This window comes from Dendrobates tinctorius, unplaced genomic scaffold (genome assembly GCF_039654945.1).
Source record: "Dendrobates tinctorius isolate UK_male_01 unplaced genomic scaffold, ASM3965494v1 ptg000162l, whole genome shotgun sequence".
NCBI classification, from domain to species: Eukaryota; Metazoa; Chordata; class Amphibia; order Anura; family Dendrobatidae; genus Dendrobates; species Dendrobates tinctorius.
Window position 1 is genome coordinate 16,035,769 of NW_027361829.1, and position 21,020 is coordinate 16,056,788.

Genomic DNA, 21,020 nt, shown 5'->3' on the forward strand with positions numbered 1-21,020 from the left:
GTATCTATTCCTATCCTGTGTGATACTGACTGCTGAGCTGTGTATCTAATCCTATCCTGTGTGATACTGACCGCTGAGCCGTGTGTCTAATCCTATCCTGTGTGATACTGACCGCTGAGCCGTGTGTCTAATCCTCTCCTGTGTGATACTGACTGCTGAGCTGTGTATCTAATCCTATTCTGTGTGATACTGACCGCTGAGCCGTGTGTCTAATCCTATCCTGTGTGATACTGACCAGTGAGCCGTGTGTCTAATCCTCTCCTGTGTGATACTTACTGCTGAGCTGTGTATCTAATCCTATTCTGTGTGATACTGACCGCTGAGCCATGTGTCTAATCCTATCCTGTGTGATACTGACTGCTGAGCCATGTATCTAATCCTATCCTGTGTGATACTGACTGCTAAGCAGTGTATCTAATCCTATCCTGTGTGATACCATCTGCTGAGATGTGTATCTAACCCTATCCTGTGTGATACTCACTGTTGAGCAGTGTATCTAATACTATTCTGTGTGATACTGTGTGTTGAGCTGTGTATCTAATCCTATCCTGTGTGATACTGGGCTCCCTGTTGTGAGTTCATTTTTCCCTTCACCATTGAGGCCTGATGAACTCCCTCTTCTGGTGAAGGAAGGTAGTGAGGCTGATTACAAAGCACCTGAGCAGAATGATGATGACTAGGTGACTGAAATTGCTGACTGGATATAAGGAAGCCGACGCCCTTATGCCTTGCGGGTGATTTCTCTGAGGGATTCTTGGAGACCAGTCTGATTCCTGCTCCTCAAAAGTTAAGTTTTCTGCTCTTCTTATTGCATTTGTGTTTTGGTTTTGTTTTGCCTTGTTTTTCTGGATTTCTGCCTTTCACTGCTGGGTGATCTGAATTCCTTTTTGCTCTGTCTTCAGAAAATACCTAAGTACTGATATAGTCTTTTTGAAGCCTAGCGTCTTCAGGGCTTTTTTCCCTATCAGTCTGTTGGCTCTTGTTTTTGAGAGGGTTTTGGCGGATTGCAGAGAGCAGCTTTCCTGTCCTGTCCTACTTAGTTAGCTTGGGACCCATCATTTGCTCTGCCTATCTTTCTATCTGTGTGAGTGTTTTTTCATCTTGCTTCACCGTCATTATATGTTGGGGGCTGCCTATTGCTTTGGGGTCTGCTCTGGGGCAGTTAAGATTTCCCTTTCTGTCTTTAGGCTATGTAGTTCTCCGGCTGTGATCGAGGGGTCTAGGGCACCGTAGGAACCCCCCACGGCTACTGCTAGTTGTTGTTGTTAGGTTAAGGGGTCTGCAATCCGATAGCTGCCAACTTCTCTGGTTTTCTGGACTTAGCTAGTATTTCTGTTTTTGCCTCCTACGGTGACTTTTTCCACCTCTCCTCAGTCGCATGATGTTCCTGACTATTTGGCGGACTTTTATGATGTATTTAGTGAGAATGAGTCTGCGTCTTTGCCTCCTCATAGGAGTTATGACTGTGCAATTGAACTGAGCCCGGGGTGTAAATTTCCCAAGGGTCGGCTCTTCAATTTATCTGTACCCGAGCACGAGGCTATGCGATCCTCTATTAAGGAGGCGTTGGAGAAGGGTCATATTAGACCATCCTCTTCACCCTTAGGTGCCGTTTTTTTTTTTGTGGCCAAAAAGGATGGTTCATTAAGGCCTTGTATTGATTATCGTGCCCTCCACAAAATTACTATTAAATATCAGTATCCGTTACCCCTGATTTCGGATCTATTCTCCAGAGTTAAAGGTGCTTGCTGGTTTAGCAAGCTTGACCTCAGGGGGGCGTATAATCTTATTTGCATTAAGCATGGGGATGAATGGAAGACGGCGTTTAATACTCCGGAGGGACATTTTGAGTACCTGGTGATGCCTTTTGGGCTCACTAATGCCCCTTCTGTCTTCCAGTGCTTCATGAACGACATTTTCTGAGACTTTGTGGACAAGTTTTTGATTATCTATCTGGATGATATTTTGATGTTCACCAAGGATTGGGATTCTCATGTGGAACATGTTCGGACTGTGTTCCGGATCTTGAGGGAGAATTCCCTGTATGTCAAAGGATCGAAATGCCTTTTTGGGGTACAGAGGATTTCATTTTTGGGATTTATTTTGTCTCCGTCAACTATTGAAATGGACCCAGCCAAGGTACCGGCCATTTATGATTGGGTTCAGCCCACTTCTTTGAAGGCCCTCCAGAAGTTTTTGGGTTTTGCTAATTTTTATCGGAAATTTATAGCAAAATTTTCTAGTATTGCCAAGCCATTGACTGATCTGACTAAGAAGGGTGCTGATGTGTTGAATTGGTCTCAGGAGGCTGTTCCTTCCTTTCAGGAGCTGAAGCGAAGATTCACTTCTGCCTCGGTTTTGCGGCAACCTGATGTCTCACTCCCGTTCCAGGTAGAGGTGGACGCTTCTGAGATTGGTGCAGGAGCTGTTTTGTCCCAACAGGATCCTGTAACATCTAAAATGAATCCCTGTGCTTTCTTTTCCCAAAAGTTCTCTCCATCTGAACGTAACTATGATGTGGGGAATCGGGAACTGTTAGCCATGAAATGGGCATTTGAGGAGTAGAGACATTGGTTGGAGGGAGCTAAACACCAAGTCGTGGTCCTCACTGACCACAAGAATTTGATTTACCTGGAGTCGGCCAAACGCTTGAACCCTAGACAGGCTAGGTTGGCCTTGTTTTTTTACACATTTTGATTTTGTGGTCTCTTTTCTTCCTGGCACTAAGAATGTCAAGGCAGACGCCCTCTCTAGGAGCTTCTTTGCTGATTCTCCTGTGGTGACCAAGCCTGCTACCATCTTAGGCGAAGGGGTAGTTCTTTCTGCCATCTCGCCCGATTTGAGACGTGCTCTGGAAGAGTTCCAGGAGGACAAACCTGAGCGTTGTCCCAGTGGAAAGTTGTATGTTCCTGACCAGTGGAAGAAGAGAGTGATGTTTGAAGTTCATTGCTCTGCATTGGCTGGTCATCCAGGTATTTTTGGTACTAGAGATCTGGTGAGTCGGTCTTTTTGGTGGCCCGCCTTGTCTCGTGATGTCAGGAATTTTGTGCAGTCCTGTGGGACTTGCTCCCGGTCTAAACCGTGCTCTCGCTCTAGTGGGTTGTTTATGCCTTTGCCAATCCCCAGGAGGCCATGGACCCATATTTCAATGGATTTCATCTCTGATATGCCTGTCTCTCAGAGAATGACTGTTATTTGGGTGATTTGTGATAGGTTCTCTAAGATGGTTCATCTTGTACCACTCCCTAAGTTGCCATCTTCCTCTGAGTTGGTGCCCCTGTTTTTACAACAGGTGGTTCGTTGCACGGGATTCCTGAGAACATTGTATCTGACAGAGGAGTTCAGTTTGTGTCTAGATTTTGGAGGACTTTCTGTTCCAAGCTGGGAATTCAGTTGTCCTTCTCCTCTGCTTTTCACCCTCAGACCAATGGGCAGACGGAGAGAACAAACCAGACCTTGGAGTCGTATTTGAGATGTTTTATTTCCGCTGATCAGGATGATTGGGTTTCATTTTTGCCCTTGGCCGAATTTGCTTTAAATAATAGAGCTAGTTCTGCCACTTTGATGTCACCTTTTTTTTGTAACTTTGGGTTTCATCCTCGATTTTCTTCAGGGCAGGTGGAGCCTTCTGCCTGCCCAGGTGTTGACACTGTGGTGGAGAGAATGCACCAGATCTGGGACCAAGTGGTGGATAAGTTATCTCTCTCCCAGGAAAAGGCCCAGCGGTTTCCCAACTGACATAGGACCATTGGTCCCCAGTTTAAGGTTGGTGATATGGTTTGGTTATCATCAAAAAATATCGCTATGAAGGTGGCTTCTCCTAAGTTTAAGCCTAGATTTATTGGACATTACAAGATTTTGGAGATTATTAATCCGGTCTCTTTTCGTTTGGCTCTTCCTGTCACATTTAAAATTCATAATGTGTTTCATAAGTCCTTGTTGAAGAGGTTTGTTGAACCAGTTGTTCCTGGGGTGGCACCTCCGGACCCTGTATTAGTTGAAGGTAACATGGAATATGAGGTAGAGAAGATACTGGATTCCCGTCTGGCTAGATGGAGACTCCAGTATTTGGTTAAGTGGAAGGGTTATGGTCAGGAGGATAATTCCTGGGTCTCTGCCTCTGATATTCATGCCAAAAGATTGGTGCGTGCCTTTCATCGGGCTCACCCTGATCGCCCCGGTGGCGTGGATGAGGGTTCAGTGACCCCTCCTCAAGGGGGAGGTACTGTTGTGAGTTCATTTTCCCCTTCACCATTGAGGTCTGATGAACTCCCTCTTCTGGTGAAGGAAGGTAGTGAGGCTGATTACAAAGCACCTGAGCAGAATGATGATGACTGGGTGACTGAAATTGCTGACTGGATATAAGGCAGCTGACGTCCTTCTGCCTTGCGGGTGATTTCTCTGAGGGATTCTTGGAGACCAGTCTGATTCCTGCTCCTCAAAAGTTAAGTTTTCTGCTCTTCTTTTTGCATTTGTGTTTTGGTTTGTTTTGCCTTGTTTTTCTGGATTTCTGCCTTTCCCTGCTGGGTGAGCTGAATTCCTTTTTGCTTTGTCTTCAGAAAATACCTGAGTACTGATATAGTCTTTTTGAAGCCTAGCGTCTTCAGGGCTTTTTTCCCTATCAGTCTGTTGGCTCTTGTTTTTGAGAGGGTTTTGGCGGATTGCAGAGAGCAGCTTTCCTGTCCTGTCCTATTTAGTTAGCTTGGGCCCCATCATTTGCTCTACCTATCTTTCTATCTGTGTGAGTGTTTTTTCATCTTGCTTCACCGTCATTATATGTTGGGGGCTGCCTATTGCTTTGGGGTCTGCTCTGGGGCAGTTTAGATTTCCCTTTCTGTCTTTAGGCTATGTAGTTCTCCGGCTGTGATCGAGGGGTCTAGGGCACCATAGGAACCCCCCACGGCTACTGCTAGTTGTTGTTGTTAGGTTCAGGGGTCTGCAATCCGATAGCTGCCAACTTCTCTGGTTTTCTGGACTTAGCTAGTATTTCTGTTTTTGCCTCCTACGGTGACTCATTCATAACAGCTCCCCCTGCAGTCTATGTCAGAGGGTGGTCTGTGTTGGCACAGTAATAAATTGTGTTATTTCCAGTTTTACTGAAGGACGATAACACCATAGAATTGATAAGAATAATGGGCCAAATTGTTTGGGGAATTGGAATGCGCGGGGTTAAAATTTCACCTCACAACATAGCCTATGATGCTCTCGGGGTCCAGACGCTTGACTGAGCAAAATTTTGTGGCTGTAGCTGCGACGGTGCAGATGCCAATCCTGGTCATACACACATACACTTTTTCCCCATTATGTAACTAGGGGCAAAATTATTTGGTGAATTGGAATGCATGGGGTTAAAATTTCACCTCACAACATAGCCTATGATGCTCTTCGGGTCCACATGTATGACAGTGCAAAATTTTGTGGCTGTAGCTGCGACGGTGCAGATGCCAATTGCGGACATACACACATACATACATACAAACATACACACATTGAGCTTTATATATTAGATACATATATATATACTTGCTAAAGAGCCTGGCATTGCCTGGGCATAGTAACCAACTGTAGTTAGTTATAACAAATTATAATGATTATATTGCACATAAAAACATTTCACATCATATATTCAACACTACAGATTTGCAACACAAATTAACTAAACGATTACCCAAGTATTGATAGTATTTTATTTTCAACTCATTCAAGATTTTTGGTTTTTCCTTTCAGTGCAAAGATGAACAGATTTTTGGCAGTTCCAACTCTTGAACAGACCACGTAAAGTTGACCATGAGAAAAGCATGGAGATTGCAAATCGATCCCTCCTACTTTCAAGAACTTTCCCTGAGCATTGTTAATGGACAATGCAAATAGCAGTTGAACTGGAAACTGGAGGCGTTTAAAATCAAAAAACAAATCAGATGGAATGAGTGGAATTCTTGGAATGAAAATGTCCTCTCCTTTGGCACATCCTGCTTCTGAGTTGTGTATCTAATCCTATCCTGTGTGATAATGTCTGCTGAGCTGTGTACCTAATCCTCTCCTGTGTGGTAATGTCTGCTGAGCTGTGTATCTAATCCTATCCTGTGTGATACTGACTGCTGAGCTGTGTGTCTAATTCTCTCCTGTGTGATACTGTCTGCTGAGCCATGTATCTAACCCTATCCTGTGTCATACTGTCTGCTGAGCCATGTATCTATTCCTATCCTGTGTGATACTGACTGCTGAGCTGTGTATCTAATCCTATCCTATGTGATACTGACCGCTGAGCCGTGTGTCTAATCATCTCCTGTGTGATACTAACTGCTGAGCTGTGCATCTAATCCTATCCTGTGTGATACTGTCTGCTGAGCCGTGTATCTATTCCTATCCTGTGTGATACTGACTGCTGAGCTGTGTATCTAATCCTATCCTGTGTGATACTGACTGCTGAGCTGTGTATCTAATCTTATCCTGTGTGATACTGACTGCTGAGCCATGTGTCTAATCATCTCCTGTGTGATACTGACTGCTGAGCTGTGTATCTAATCCTATCCTGTGTGATACTGACTGCTGAGCCGTGTATCTAATCCTATCTTGTGTGATACTGGGCTCCCCCTGCAGTCTGTGTCAGAGGGTGGTCTGTGTTGGCACGGTAATAAATTGTGTTATTTCCAGCTTTACAGAAGGACGATAACACCATAGTATTGATAAGAATAATAGGCCAAATTGTTTGGTGAATTGGTACGCGCGGGGTTAAAATTTCGCCTCACAACATAGCCTATAACGCTCTCGGGGTCCAGACGTGAGACTGTGCAAAATTTTGTGGCTGTAGCTGCGACGGTGCAGATGCCAATCCCGGACATACGCACATGCATACATACAAACATACACACACATTTAGCTACATATATATATATATATATATATATATATATATATATATATATATATATATATATATATATATATACACAATGTAAAAAAAATATATATATATCTATCTATATTCCCACACACACTATATAATGTGTATATATATTGCATACAGACACACACACACAATAATACATACCGCTAACCTACTAACCTCCTTTTCAGATATGTCACGTTTGTGGGTGCTGTGAGATAGCGCTCACTGAATGTGTTGGGGAACACTCAGTTGGCAGCGAGATTAAGGCACACAGGAACGATTTTCCACTTAAACAGTCCATGCGGTTTATTTAGACACAGCATAAACCCGCATAAAGTACAGTCCATTTCATTACATCAATGTAACATGTTATGACCAACAGTCCAATAGCAGATACACCTGTCTGCCTTTCCTACAACCCTCTTGTCCAAGGTTACCTTCCAGGAGCTCCGCTCCCCACACTGATTTCTTGTCAGTCCTGACTTCTAGGGGAGCTGCCATACTAGGATCACTGACCTGTTCTATGACTTGCTTGACAAGCTCAAACCTGTCAATTCCAGACCCTCAGAAGGACAGTAGCTTTCCCCAACTCAGATAGCCATCCCGGTCTCTGCAGGCACATGACCTCTTACATGTGCTTTCCAGGGAAGCCTTTCCTCTTCCAGGACCTTCCAACACAGAGACCATGTGACCATGTGACCAAGCAACAGTCTCATTATATCCCATGAGACACACCCACTGATGGGAGGTAGATGGTTAGCCAGACCCGCCCAATTCTCTGGCTATCCTGTAAGCCCAGCCCTCATAAACTAAATAAGGCTCGCAGAACTACAGGTCCCAGAGAAACCTTCCAGGCTTACAGTGCAGAGGACCTGCACCTCTGCGACACATACCAGCCATTCACAATAACGCTGGTCACTGTCTCACAGTGCATATTCATTCCCTCTGAGCAGGGGCATACAGAACAGGCATGACTGAAGGCTAATTCTTGTCTTGTCTGCTCACTGCTGAGCTATGAGCCCGACTATTTTCCCTCTCTTATGACTTCTGACCTCATGCTTGTAGGTGGTCCTTTGAGGATTACGGTGAATGCACCACATAAAGTGAAGTTAATGCTGTGCATCCTCTACTAATTTCATAGAGAGGCTGAGGATAGGAGACCAGAGCAAGTGCCCAGTTTTTCATCCCCTAACACCGACCTACCTCTACTGACTTAGTTTGGTGGAAAGACATGGATTTGTGTAAAAATATGATGTGGATAAATGTAGGTTCAGTTCATATCCCCATTTGATTATTTGCTACAATTCCATCTTTCATTTGTTATATTTTTTTTATTTGGCTATTTGGGGTAGAACTAAAGTATTAAGTATACAGTAGATGATATATTTTCTGCAATTCACCTCATAAGTACCTACCTGGATGAAGACACCATAGTTATGTTTATAGAGAATGAAGCTCAATTCATTTCAGACCAGTTTGACTGACATAACTTTTAATTTCATTCTTATGTGTAAACATAATGCGGAGATTAAAAGTGCAGTGTCCAAACATTTTCCATATATAGAAATGAATGATTTACCTTAAATGAGCTCCTGGATTATCTGGGTCAAAGGATGGTGTCCCATTTAGCGAGAAATATTTAATAGTGGTTTTATCAATAAAAAAATGATGCCCATTTGCAATCATGCTCACTGGATCACTGGGTTGAACTTCCACTGGCACGGTGTAATTGCTGTACACCACATTTCCAACTATTTGAACCTGAAAAAAGTAAACTGCAATTAGTGTGCTAGATAAAAATGTGTCCTCTCGGCATAATAAGGTTCTTATTTATGCATTATATACTTAGTGCTCCATTGCTTTGTGTAGTCAGCCAGAAAGGAGTAGCATGTCACTGGTGGACTATTAAGCAGTTACATAGAGTACATACCCGAGATAGGGCTGTATAATTTCCATACATTAGGGAGAATGCTGGCAATGTAATTGTTTGCTTTTTATTGTCAATATGGGGTGGTAAAGGAATAACAGTGCCATTGATTTTCACAAACGACCAGTTGTAATAAAGCCCCTGAGAAACATTGCATAGTATTGCAGCTTCAAATGTCACTCCGAGATGTAGTTCTTCATATCTTGTAATCTAAAACAGTATGAAAAATAATAATTTAGTACAGAATTCATATTTTCTACATTAATTGAGAGTGTGGATAATATGTGGGGAAAAATGCAATTGTTTTTTTCTTTAATTATCATTTATTATCATTTTTCGTAAGCTATTGTATTTACTAATTAGCATAGATAATGTTGTAAATCATTGTACACATTGTTGTGGATATGGGCGTTAAGTCTTCTTACATTAATATATATATATATATATATATATATATATATATATATATATATATATATATATATATATGTTAGTATATTACCACAAGTATGACTGAATACACAAGTAGTTGTTAAAGAGTCACTAAACTTCCATTGCTCAAACTAAAGATAAGAAGTGCCCCACTGAAGAGCAAACAGGTGTCTGTTTATTACTAGGCTCAAGACAAAGTCAGTTCATCACAAGTTTTACACTAGTATTTTAACAAAAAAGCTTTGAAAAGTGACATTAGTTTGGCGCAACCCGAGGCTGTTCTAAACTGCTAATACTTTTGCCATTTTACATCATTTTTGCCCATCAATGGCAACACGGGTGGAAGTGAACCATCACAGGGGCATGGCGACTGCCTCTTGTCAACTTCATGATGAGAGGTGGCATTCCCTATCAGCTTGGGCTGATAAATGGCAAATGAGCTTTAATGGGGATAAATGCAAGGTCATACACTTGGGTAGAACAAAAAAGATGTATAATTATGTGCTTAATTGTAAAACACTGGGAAAAACTCACTGAAAAAGACCTGGGTGTATGGATGGACGACAAACTCATTTAGTGGCCAGTGTCAGGCAGCTGCTGCAAAGGCAAATAAAATAATGGGATGCATTAAAAGAGGCATAGATGCTCATGAGAACATAATTTTACCTCTATATAAGTCACTAGTGCGACCACACTTAGAATACTGCGTACAGTTCTGGTCTCCGGTGTATAAGAAAGACATAGCTGAACAGGAGCGGGTGCAGAGAAGAGCGACCAAGGTTATTAGGGAACTGGGGGGTCTGCAATACCAGGACAGGTTATTACACTTGGGGTTATTTAGTTTGGAGAATCGAAGGCTTAGGGGTGATCTTATTACAATGTATAAATATATGCGGGGACAATACAAAGACCTCTCTAGTAATCTTTTTACTCTTAGACCTGTGACGGGGACAAGGGGGCACCCTCTACGTTTGGAGGAAAGAAGGTTTAAGCATACTCACAGATGCGGATTCTTTACTGTAAGAGCAGTGAGACTATGGAACTCTCTGCCATATGATGTTGTAATGAGTGATTCCCTACTAAAATTTAAGAAGGGCCTGGATGAAAGTATAATATAAAAGGGTATATACACTAGTTTCCTCAATATTGCGTTGATCCAGGGAGCTAGTCTGATTGCTGTATGTGGAGTCGGGAAGGAATTTTTTTCCCCAATGTGAAGCTTACTGTTGCCACATGGGTGGTTTTTTTGCCTTCCTCTGGATCAACATGTTAGGGCAAGTTAGGATAGGATATGGGTTGAACTAGATGGACTTAAAGTCTTCCTTCAACCTTAATAACTATGTTATGTTACTATGTTACAAATCTTACTTCAGGGACTGGAGTAGGATTTGTGGTGAGGCCCACACTGAGGTGTTTGCCACTCATCTGAAGCTCCTGATTAATGATGACGCCTCTTCATGAATCAGTAGATTCTGAATCCAGCCTATCTTCTCATCAAGATTGGAGTTAACAATGCCTGTCTTGATCAATTGGGTCTCATGGGCTTATAAACTTGCTCAAAAATAAGCCTGGCACTTCTTTCCTTCCCTATGATCCTTTCCCCTAACACAGACCCCCATCAAAACCCTAGGTCAATTTTCAAATTAAATGAAATCTAGGCCAGTTTTACTTAAAAATGGTAAATAATTTTTCAACAAACTTATGATCATTAGATTGTCAATTTAGACAGTATCAAAAGTGTAGCACGTTATCATCACCAAACATGTATACAGTATATCTAAAATTGCTCTAAGGTCATGGCCACCAGCTGACTCCCTTCTGAGTAACTTGTTATCCACTGTTAACAAGATGGATCCGTCTATAAAGACTTCTTGACTTCTTGCAATCCAAGCACAATAAAGTAGATTTTTTTCAGTGCTTTAGTGAAATTATTTGTTCTGTCAGTGAATTAACAGATCATGTTCCAACAATTCAACCTTGTTTGTTTCTATCAAGGAATGTATAGAATGCCAGAATACGTTACGAGTAATATAGTCTATCATCATGCTTCATGCAAAGCTAACGGCATAACCCCGCTATTCTACTATTCACATATACTGCTGTTCTATACAGATTATACTTGATAAAAACCAACAAGGTTGAAACATTGTAATATGACTTAAATTCACATTCAAGACAAACAACTGAAGCATTGAAAAAATCCTGTATCTGCTTCATTATACTGAGTTTCCAAGGACGTACAAACCCTCTAACTGCACGCCTGCTTTTATTAGTTTACTGTGATCAGCCTATCATTGCACAGAAGCAGTACGCAATAAAGGAAGAGCATGTGTGTCCTTACAGTCTGATGCTGTTCCTTGCAGAGAGAGTGTTACAGGACCGTCTAGATCCCCGAAGCCCATCGGTGCAGGGAGTACCATGACTGGGTGAGGGATAGACCATAATGCACGGTTTAAATGTTCCGCTTCATAGCAGTGTAGTGTTTAGGTAAGGGGTCCTACATTTTATTTTGTTTTATTTTGCTTTAATCATTATATTATTGTTAACGTTGTTACTTATGACTGTTGTATTTGAAACTGTTTAACTGTAAAGCGATGCGGAATATGTTGGTGCTATGTAAATAAAGATTATTATTAAAATTATTATTGTAGAAGAAGCACAGGATGGGTGCTGGGTGCATTCTTGGAGGAGGGGAGTTTATCATGGGGTGGAATTCCTTCTTTATCTCTTTGTCCACTCTTTCCTTTACCTAGAGGACAACAGGAAACATTTCTGCAGCCTCAGGGAGTATAATATTGAGAATATCAGGCCTCATTATGAGGGATATGAGCACATTTACCCTGTATACGATGTACTGCTGCAGTATCTGATCCTGTATATATAGGATCATTATATCTTGGGAAGATCTTTGTCCTCAGGTATTTCTATACTTTATGTTTCCTCTCACATGGCAGATTTTCTCGTGTGTGACTGTGGCCTGGCTGCAGACATGGTGTACATATATAATAATATATATAGATAATGCTATTATATCATGTACTGCATGGCTGGTATGCCATGTAATACTGCCCTATTATTCATAGCAGTTATACAGTATATACAGTTTGTACGCAATGTATTCAGACCCCTTTCAATTTTTCACTCTTTGTTTCATTGCAGCCATTTGGTAAATTTAAAAAAGTTCTATTTTTTCTCATTAATATACATTCTGCACCCCATCTTAACTGAAAAAAAAACAGAAATGTAGATTTTTTTCAACTTTATTAAAAAAGAAAAACTTAAATATCACATGATCATAAGTATTCAGACCCTTTGATCAGACACTCATATTTAAGTCACATGCTGTCAATTTCCTTGTGATCCTCCTTGAGACGGTTTTACTTCTTCATTAGAGTCCAGCTGTGTTTAATTAAACTGATAGGACTTGATTTGCAAAGGCACACACCTGTATATAAAGGTACTGTCACACTTAGCTATGTACCAGAGATCCCGACCAGCGATATGACGCGGTCAGGATCGCTGGTACATCGCTGGGATCTCACCAGCGACATCGCTGGGGATGCGGGTCGCTACTTACCTGTCACACTAGGCGATCCTGCGTCCTCCCGCCCGGCTCCACGCTCGTCACTCGTCTCTCCACAGGAAGCGCCGCAGGAAGCTGACGACGAGAAACAGTCCTGGACGTTCTCTCGCGATCAGCGATAACCAGCGGGGGAGCGGGTCGTAGGCAAGTATCAGACACAGCGATGTTGCTAGCAAAATCGCTATAACGCCACAAGTTATAGCGATATTGCTAGCGATATTGCTTAGTGTGACAGTACCTTTAGACCTCACAGCTCACAGTGCATGTCAGACCAAATGAGAATCATGAGGTCAAAGGAACTGGCCAAGGAGCTCAGAGACAGAATTGTGGCAAGTCAAAAATCTGGCCAAGGTTACAAAAGAATTTCTGCAGTACTCAAGGTTCCTAAGAGCACAGTGGCCTCTATAATCCTTAAATGGAGGAAGTTTGGGATCACCAGAAGTCTTCCTAGACCTGGCTAAACTGAGAAATTGTGGGAGAAGAGCCTTGGTGAGAGAAGTAAAGAAGAACACCAAGATCACTGTGGCTGAGCTCCACAGATGCAGTAGGAAGATGGGAGAAAGTTCCATAAAGTTAACTATCACTGCAGCCATCCACCAGTCGGGCCTTTATGGCAGAGTGGCCCGACAGAAGCCTCTCCTAAGTGCAAGACATATGAAATTACGCATAGAGTTGGCTAAAAAACACATTAAATACTCCCAGACTATGAGAAATAAGATTCTCTGGTCTGATGAGACAAAGATAGAACAATTTGGTCATAATTCTAAGCAATATGTGTGGAAAAAAAACAGGCACTGCTCATCACCTTCCCAATACAATCCCAACAGTGAAACATGGTGGTAGCAGCATCATGCTATGGGGGTGTTTTTCAGCTGCAGGGACAGGATGACTGGTTGCAATTGAAGGAAACATGAATGTGGCCAATTACAGAGATATCCTGAATGAAAACCTCTTCCAGAGTGCTCTGGACCTCAGACTTGGCTGAAGGTTCACCTTTCAACAAAACAATGACCATAAGCACACAGCTAAAATAACAAAGGAGTGGCTTCAGAACAACTCTGCGACCATTCTTGACTAGCCCAGCCAGAGCCCTGACCTAAACCCAATTGAGTATCTCTGGAGAGACCTGAAAATGGCTGTCCACCAATGTTCACCATTCAACCTGACGAAACTGGAGAGGATCTGCAAGGAAGAAAGGCAGAGAATCCCCAAATCCAGGTGTGAAAAACTTGTTGCATCATTCGCAAGACGACTCACGGCTCTACTAGCCCAAAAGGATGCTTCTACTCAATACTGAGCAAAGGGTCTGAATACTTATGGCCATGTGATATTTCAGTGTTTCGTTTTTAATAAATTTGCAAACATTTCTACATTTCTGTTTTTTTTTCAGTCAAGATGGGGTACAGAGTGTACATTAATGAGAAAAAAAATGAACTATTTTGAATTTACTAAATGGCTGCAATGAAACAAAGTGAAAAATTTAATGGGGTCTGAATACTTTCCGTATCCACTGTATATACTGCTATATGGTGTATACATAGATACTGAAATATAGTTCATCGTGTATATACAGTATACGTACTGCAATATAGTGCATCATGTATATACAGTACTAGCTGAAGAGCCTGGCGTTGCCTGGGCATAGTAACTGACTGTGGTTAGTTATAGCAAATTATAATGATTATATTCCACATAAAAACCATGCATCTAATCCTATCCTGTGTAATACTGACTGCTGAGCCGCGTATCTAATCCTATTCTGTGTGATACTGTCTGCTGAGCCATGTATCTAATACTATTCTGTGTGATACTGTGTGCTGAACTGTGTATCTAATCCTATCCTGTGTGATTCTGTCTGCTGAGCCGTGTATCTATTCCTATCCTGTGTGAAACTGACTGCTGAGCTGTGTATCTAATCCTATCCTGTGTGATACTGACTGCTGAGCTGTGTATCTAATCCTATCCTGTGTGATACAGTCTGCTCAGCTGTGTATCTAACCCGATCCTGCGTGATGCTGACTGCTGAGCCGTGTGTCTAATCCCATCCTATGTGATACTGACTGCTGAGCTGTGTATCTAATCCTATCCTGTGTGATACTGACTGCTGAGCAGTGTATCTAATCCTATCCTGTGTGATACCGTCTGCTGGACCGTGTATCTAATACTGATCTGTGTGATACTGTATGCTGCGCTGTGTATCTAATCCTATCCTGTGTGATACTGTCTGCTGAGCCGTGTATATATTCCTATCCTGTGTGATACTGACTGCTGAGCTGTGTATCTAATCCTATCCTGTGTGATACTGACTGCTGATTTGTGTATCTAATCCTATCACTGTCTGCTGAGCTACAGTTATAGCCAAAAGTATTGACACCCCTACAATTCTGTCAGATAATACTCAGTTTCGTCCTGAAAATGATTGCAAACACAAATTCTTTGGTATTATTATCTTCATTTAATTTGTCTTAAATGAAAAAACACAAAAAGAATTGTCCTAAAGCCAAATTGAATATAATTCCACACCAAACATAAAAAAGAGGGTGTACAAAAGTATTGGCACTGTTCGAAAAATCATGTGATGCTTCTCTAATTTGTGTAATTAACAGCACCTGCAACTTACCTGTGGCACCTAACAGGTGTTGGCAATAACTAAATCACACTTGCAGCCAGTTGACATGGATTAAAGTTGACTCAACCTCTGTCCTGTGTCCTTGTGTGTACAACATTGAGCATGGAGAAAAGAAAGAAGACCAAAGAACTGTCTGAGAACTTGAGAAACCAAATTGTGAGGAAGCTTGAGCAATCTCAAGGCTACAAGTCCATCTCCAAAGACCTAAATGTTCCTGTATCTACGTGTGCAGTGTCATCAAGAAGTTTAAAGCCCATGGCACTGTGGCTAACCTCCCTAGATGTGGACGGAAAAGAAAAATTGACAATAGATTTCAACGCAAGATTGTGCGGATGTTGGATAAAGAACCTCGACTAACATCCAAACAAGTTCAAGCTGCCCTGCAGTCCGAGGGTACAACAGTGTCAACCCGTACTATCCGTCGGCGTCTGAATGAAAAGGGACTGTACGGTAGGAGACCCAGGAAGACCCCCACTTCTTACCCCGAGACATAAAAAAGCCAGGCTGGAGTTTGCCAAAACTTACCTGAAAAAACCTAAAACATTTTGGAAGAATATTCTCTGGTCAGATGAGACAAAAGTAGAGCTTTTTGGGCAAAGGCATCAACATAGAGTTTACAGGAGAAAAAAAGAGACATTCAAAGAAAAGAACACGGTCCCTACAGTCAAACATGGCGGAGGTTCCCTGATGTTTTGGGGTTGCTTTGCTGCCTCTGGCACTGGACTGCTTGACCGTGTGCATGGCATTATGAAGTCTGAAGACTACCAACAAATTTTGCAGCATAATGTAGGGCCCAGTGTGAGAAAGCTGGGTCTCCCTCAGAGGTCATGGGTCTTCCAGCAGGACAATGACCCAAAACACACTTCAAAAAGCACTAGAAAATGGTTTGAGAGAAAGCACTGGAGACTTCTAAGGTGGCCAGCAATGAGTCCAGACCTGAATCCCATAGAACACCTGTGGAGAGATCTAAAAATGGCAGTTTGAAGAAGGCACCCTTCAAATATCAGGGACTTGGAGCAGTTTGCTAAAGAAGATTGGTCTAAAATTCCAGCAGAGCATTGTAAGAAACTCATTGATGTTTACCGGAAGCGGTTGGTCGCAGTTATTTTGGCTATAGGTTGTGCAACCAAGTATTAGGCTGAGGGTGCCAATACTTTTGTCTGGCCCATTTTTGGAGTTTTGTGTGAAATGATCAATGTTTTGCTTTTTGCTTCATTCTCTTTTGTGTTTTTTCATTTAAGACAAATTAAATGAAGATAATAATACCAAAGAATTTGTGTTTGCAATCATTTTCAGGACGAAACTGAGTATTATCTGACAGAATTGCAGGGGTGTCAATACTTTTGGCTATAACTGTAGCTCAGCAGACAGTGATAGGATTAGATACACAAATCAGCAGTCAGTATCACACAGGTGTTCTATGGGATTCAGGTCTGGACTCATTGCTGGCCACCTTAGAAGTCTCCAGTGCTTTCTCTCAAACCATTTTCTAGTGCTTTTTGAAGTGTGTTTTGGGTCATTGTCCTGCTGGAAGACCCATGACCTCTGAGGGAGACACAGCTTTCTCACACTGGGCCCTACATTATGCTGCAAAATTTGTTGGTAGTCTTCTGACTTCATAATGCCATGCACACGGTCAAGCAGTCCAGTGCCAGAGGCAGCAAAGCAACCCCAAAACATCAGGGAACCTCCGCCATGTTTGACTGTAGGGACCGTGTTCTTTTCTTTGAATGCCTTTTTTTCTCCTGTAAACTCTATGTTGATGCTTTTGCCCAAAAAGCTCTACTTTTCTCTACAGAGAACATTCTTCCAAAACGTTTTAGGCTTTTTCAGGTAAGTTTTGGCAAACTCCAGCCTGGCTTTTTTATGTCTCGGGGTAAGAAGTGGGGTCTTCCTGGGTCTTCTACCATACAGTCCCTTTTCATTCAGACGCCGACGGATAGTATGGGTTGACAATGTTGTACCCTCGGACTGCAGGGCAGCTTGAACTTGTTTGGATGTTAGTCGAGGTTGTTTATCCAACATCCGCACAATCTTGCGTTGAAATCTCTTGTCAATTTTTCTTTTCCGTCCACATCTAGGGAGGTTAGCCACAGTGGCATGGGCTTTAAACTTCTTGATGACACTGCGCACGGTAGACACAGGAACATTCAGGTCTTTGGAGATGGACTTGTAGCCTTGAGATTGCTCATGCTTCCTCACAATTTGGTTTCTCAAGTCCTCAGACAGTTCTTTGGTCTTCTTTCTTTTCTCCATGCTCAATGTGGTACACACAAGGACACAGGACAGAGGTTGAGTCAACTTTAATCCATGTCAACTGGCTGCAAGTGTGATTTAGTTATTGTCAACACCTGTTAGGTGCCACAGGTAAGTTACAGGTGCTGTTAATTACACAAATTAGAGAAGCATCACATGATTTTTCGAACAGTGCCAATACTTTTGTCCACCCTCTTTTTTATGTTTGGTGTGGAATAGAGTTGAGCGACTTTTGGTTTTTTAGGGTCGAGTTTCGTTTCATGAAACCTGACTTTTCCAAAAGTCGGGTCAAGCAAAATCGGCCGACTATAGGGAAAAGTCGGGGGTCCGACCGAAACACGAAACCCAATATAAGTCAATGGGGAATTAAAGTCAGCAGTGAGAGGAGGACAGGAAACACACCTACAGTGCCCATTTGAATGCCAAAAGCATCAATTCTTATTACTTAAGCTTGTCAACCTTAATTTACTTCATAATACTAGTTACGCACTGAAAAATGGGGGTTATTTGGCTACAGATGTGGGGGGTAGGGCTGGCTCCAGGTTTTCGTGGGCCCAGGGCCAAAGAGCGCCCCTTTAACACATACCACAACTCATGATGCTCCGATACGGCAGAGAAATAGCAGTATAGTACAATGAAAAATACTTCACTTCTTACATCTCATGACTGATATCATTTTAAATTCTCCAATACCTCCAAAAACGGACAGTATATAACTCCATACAGTATTATGGCCAGCACTTAGTGCGCTATACAGAGTAATGAGGCCCATATATTTCTCCATATGGAATCATTGATCCCATATAATGTTTCAAACCGTATATGATGAGCTCCACATAATGCTATAGTATATGTTGGTCCCAATGGATGAAGCCCCACTGTCTTATGGGCCCAAATAATGTTCCATATATAATAGGCCCCATTTCTACTGCTCTAGTGTATTATGGGCCCTGTAAATGCTGCTCCAGTGTCTGATGTCCACCTTTGGAATGCTCCAGTGTATGGTGGGCCCCATATATCATTCTCCAGAGTATAGTGCTCCCCAAAAATTGCTGTCCCAACATTGAAAACAATTACATAAGTCTCCTTGCTAGGGAATCCCTGCACTACTCTGAACTCCTTGTCGTCCCCATCTTCCAACTCACTGCACTTGGCTGCTTAGGCCCTCCCACCGGCAGAGACACTTTTGCGTACTAAGCGGTGCCCTGTGCCAGTGCCATCGCCCATGAGTATGCCCCCCCCACCTGCTCAAGGAACCTGCACTTTCATCTGCACCTTCCTCTTTGACACCGTGTAAGGTGGTATAGTATGTGGGAAGGGGAACCTGAGTTTCCTCTGGGTCAGATTCTGGCAGTGTAGAGTGCGAGGGGAATGTAGTGGTCTGGGTCAATGTACCAGCAGCAGCATCCAGCAGTGGCTGGGCCTCAGTGCACTTGTGGCGTCCCCAAGATTACGGTTGCCACTGTGGCATTACCTTTCTCCTAGGGAGTGTGTTGTCAAGCTTGGGAGCAACGAAAGGATCTCTCTACAGTAGCAGTGAAACCAACACACAACATATTTCCCACTCCAGACTAGCAGGGAGACCTCTGAACCTGACTGCTGAGGAGCTGCTCTCTGTGGTCGGGAGGAGGTAAGTTAGGGCACTCTGTGCAGGGAAGGGGAAATGTGTGGACGTGAGAAGGGGAGCTGGAGGATGAGCAGAGTTAAGGCTCACTCCTAGCTGGAGCGCATGGTCCGGATTCCGGTCTCCAAGTTTGTAGGGACACTGACGTTCCTGCAGCAGAAACTGGGGGAAGTAGCAGCTATAAATGCTCTGTACCCAACTAAGGCTCAGAGGCCCCAGCATCGACGTGTGGGAGCCAGAAGGAAAAGGCTACAGCTGTCTGCCATACAAGTAAAGTCTGAGGAACATCTGTTAGACAGGAGGCGCTTCAGTGAACCACGGTCCTGTGAGTGCTTCCCCACAAGCGCTAGAAAGGAGACATTCAGGAAGGTACATGTTGGCGGAGTGTTGGAAGGGAGCTTTCCATTTTGGTCCCGGAGGTTGGCAGAGGTCCTGACCCGGAGGACACAGCACGGAGGCAGGCATCTGTGTAACCTGCAGACTGTGAGTAAAGCTTTGGAACTGCACGCTCTGGTGTCCTACAGTTATTCCAGCACCGCTACATCTGGGTACCAGCACCTACACTGCCTGCGCCTTTCCCCCATCACTACATCTACACTTCCCTGGGACTCCAGCTCTACCTGTGGGGAGCTTCACCATCTTTGCTGCACAACACCATCAGTCCCAGAGGATCTGCATGCAGCGTTGGCCTAACATCTATGTTGCCGAACACCACAGGTGGCGTCAAACTATCTATATAAACTCTTAACCATTATACCACGCCATTTACATCGGCGCCCAGGGCCACCGTCCGGGTCACCGCTGCTGTGACCCATCCCACTGACACCGGCCCGGTACCGAGTACCCCACAGCCCTGGGAGGGCGACCCAAATGCCAACTGCTGATCGGGCGGCGTTATTCCCACGAACCTCCAAACAGCGTCCATGAAGGCAAAGTTATTGGTTTCCGGGGGCAGTATGATTGCAAAGCTGAACCTTAAAGGAATGTCCAAAAGGGCACCACCAGGAGTGGAGCCTGTGGCTTAATTGGACTCCACCCGGGAAACCACAACCATGCCACCTAAAGAAAAGATGCACACTTTGAAAGCTTTGTCGATTCTGTGTGTGGTGTGGCATGTGTGTTTGTAGTTGTGCTAGCGATTTCTCAGCTTTATTCCGTTAACAACCGAGACTCCGGCATGCCCCTGCAGTACGCGTCAAGCTTACTAGAGGGATAAGTAAGGCTCTGGCACGTGAGATCGAGCAATAACAGGTCTAGCATTCCTGTACATGTCCAGGGCTGCATGCACGCTACACTGAAAGGACCAGCTTTTGTCGCTTACAGGTGCAGATAACCTGCTGAACTCCGTTAGTGATGGGGATCTGGGATTCAGATTATTCCCCGCGAATAGAGTTGAGCGAAACGGGTCGAAAAAATTCAAAAGTCGACGACTTTTGGCAAAGTCGGGTTTCATGAAACGAAACCCGACCCTAGGATGAGGTCGGCCACGAGGTCGGCGACTTACGCGCCAAAGTCGCGTTTCAAAAGTTTGTTTTGCGCTCTTTTTCAGCCAATCAGGATCCACGGACACTGTGGGCAACGTGATGACATAGGCACGGGTCACCACCATCTTTCAGAAGGGCATGCAAGTGATTGGCTTGCTTTGGTGGGCGTCACAGGGGGTATAAAAGGGCGTGCACG

At 43.3% G+C, this 21,020-nt stretch overlaps 1 protein-coding gene across 1 annotated transcript in view; it reads right to left on the minus strand.

The window, feature by feature from the left end:
* PKD1L1 (polycystin 1 like 1, transient receptor potential channel interacting) overlaps positions 1 to 21,020 on the minus strand; it is a 901,078-nt gene that overhangs the window by 559,338 nt on the left and 320,720 nt on the right. Inside the window, exons 20-21 of the mRNA XM_073549827.1 lie at positions 8,820 to 9,026; positions 8,469 to 8,650 (exon numbers count right to left, since the gene is read on the minus strand). Of these exons, the coding sequence (XP_073405928.1) occupies positions 8,469 to 8,650; positions 8,820 to 9,026 (389 nt within the window). The remainder of the gene's footprint in view (positions 1 to 8,468; positions 8,651 to 8,819; positions 9,027 to 21,020) is intronic.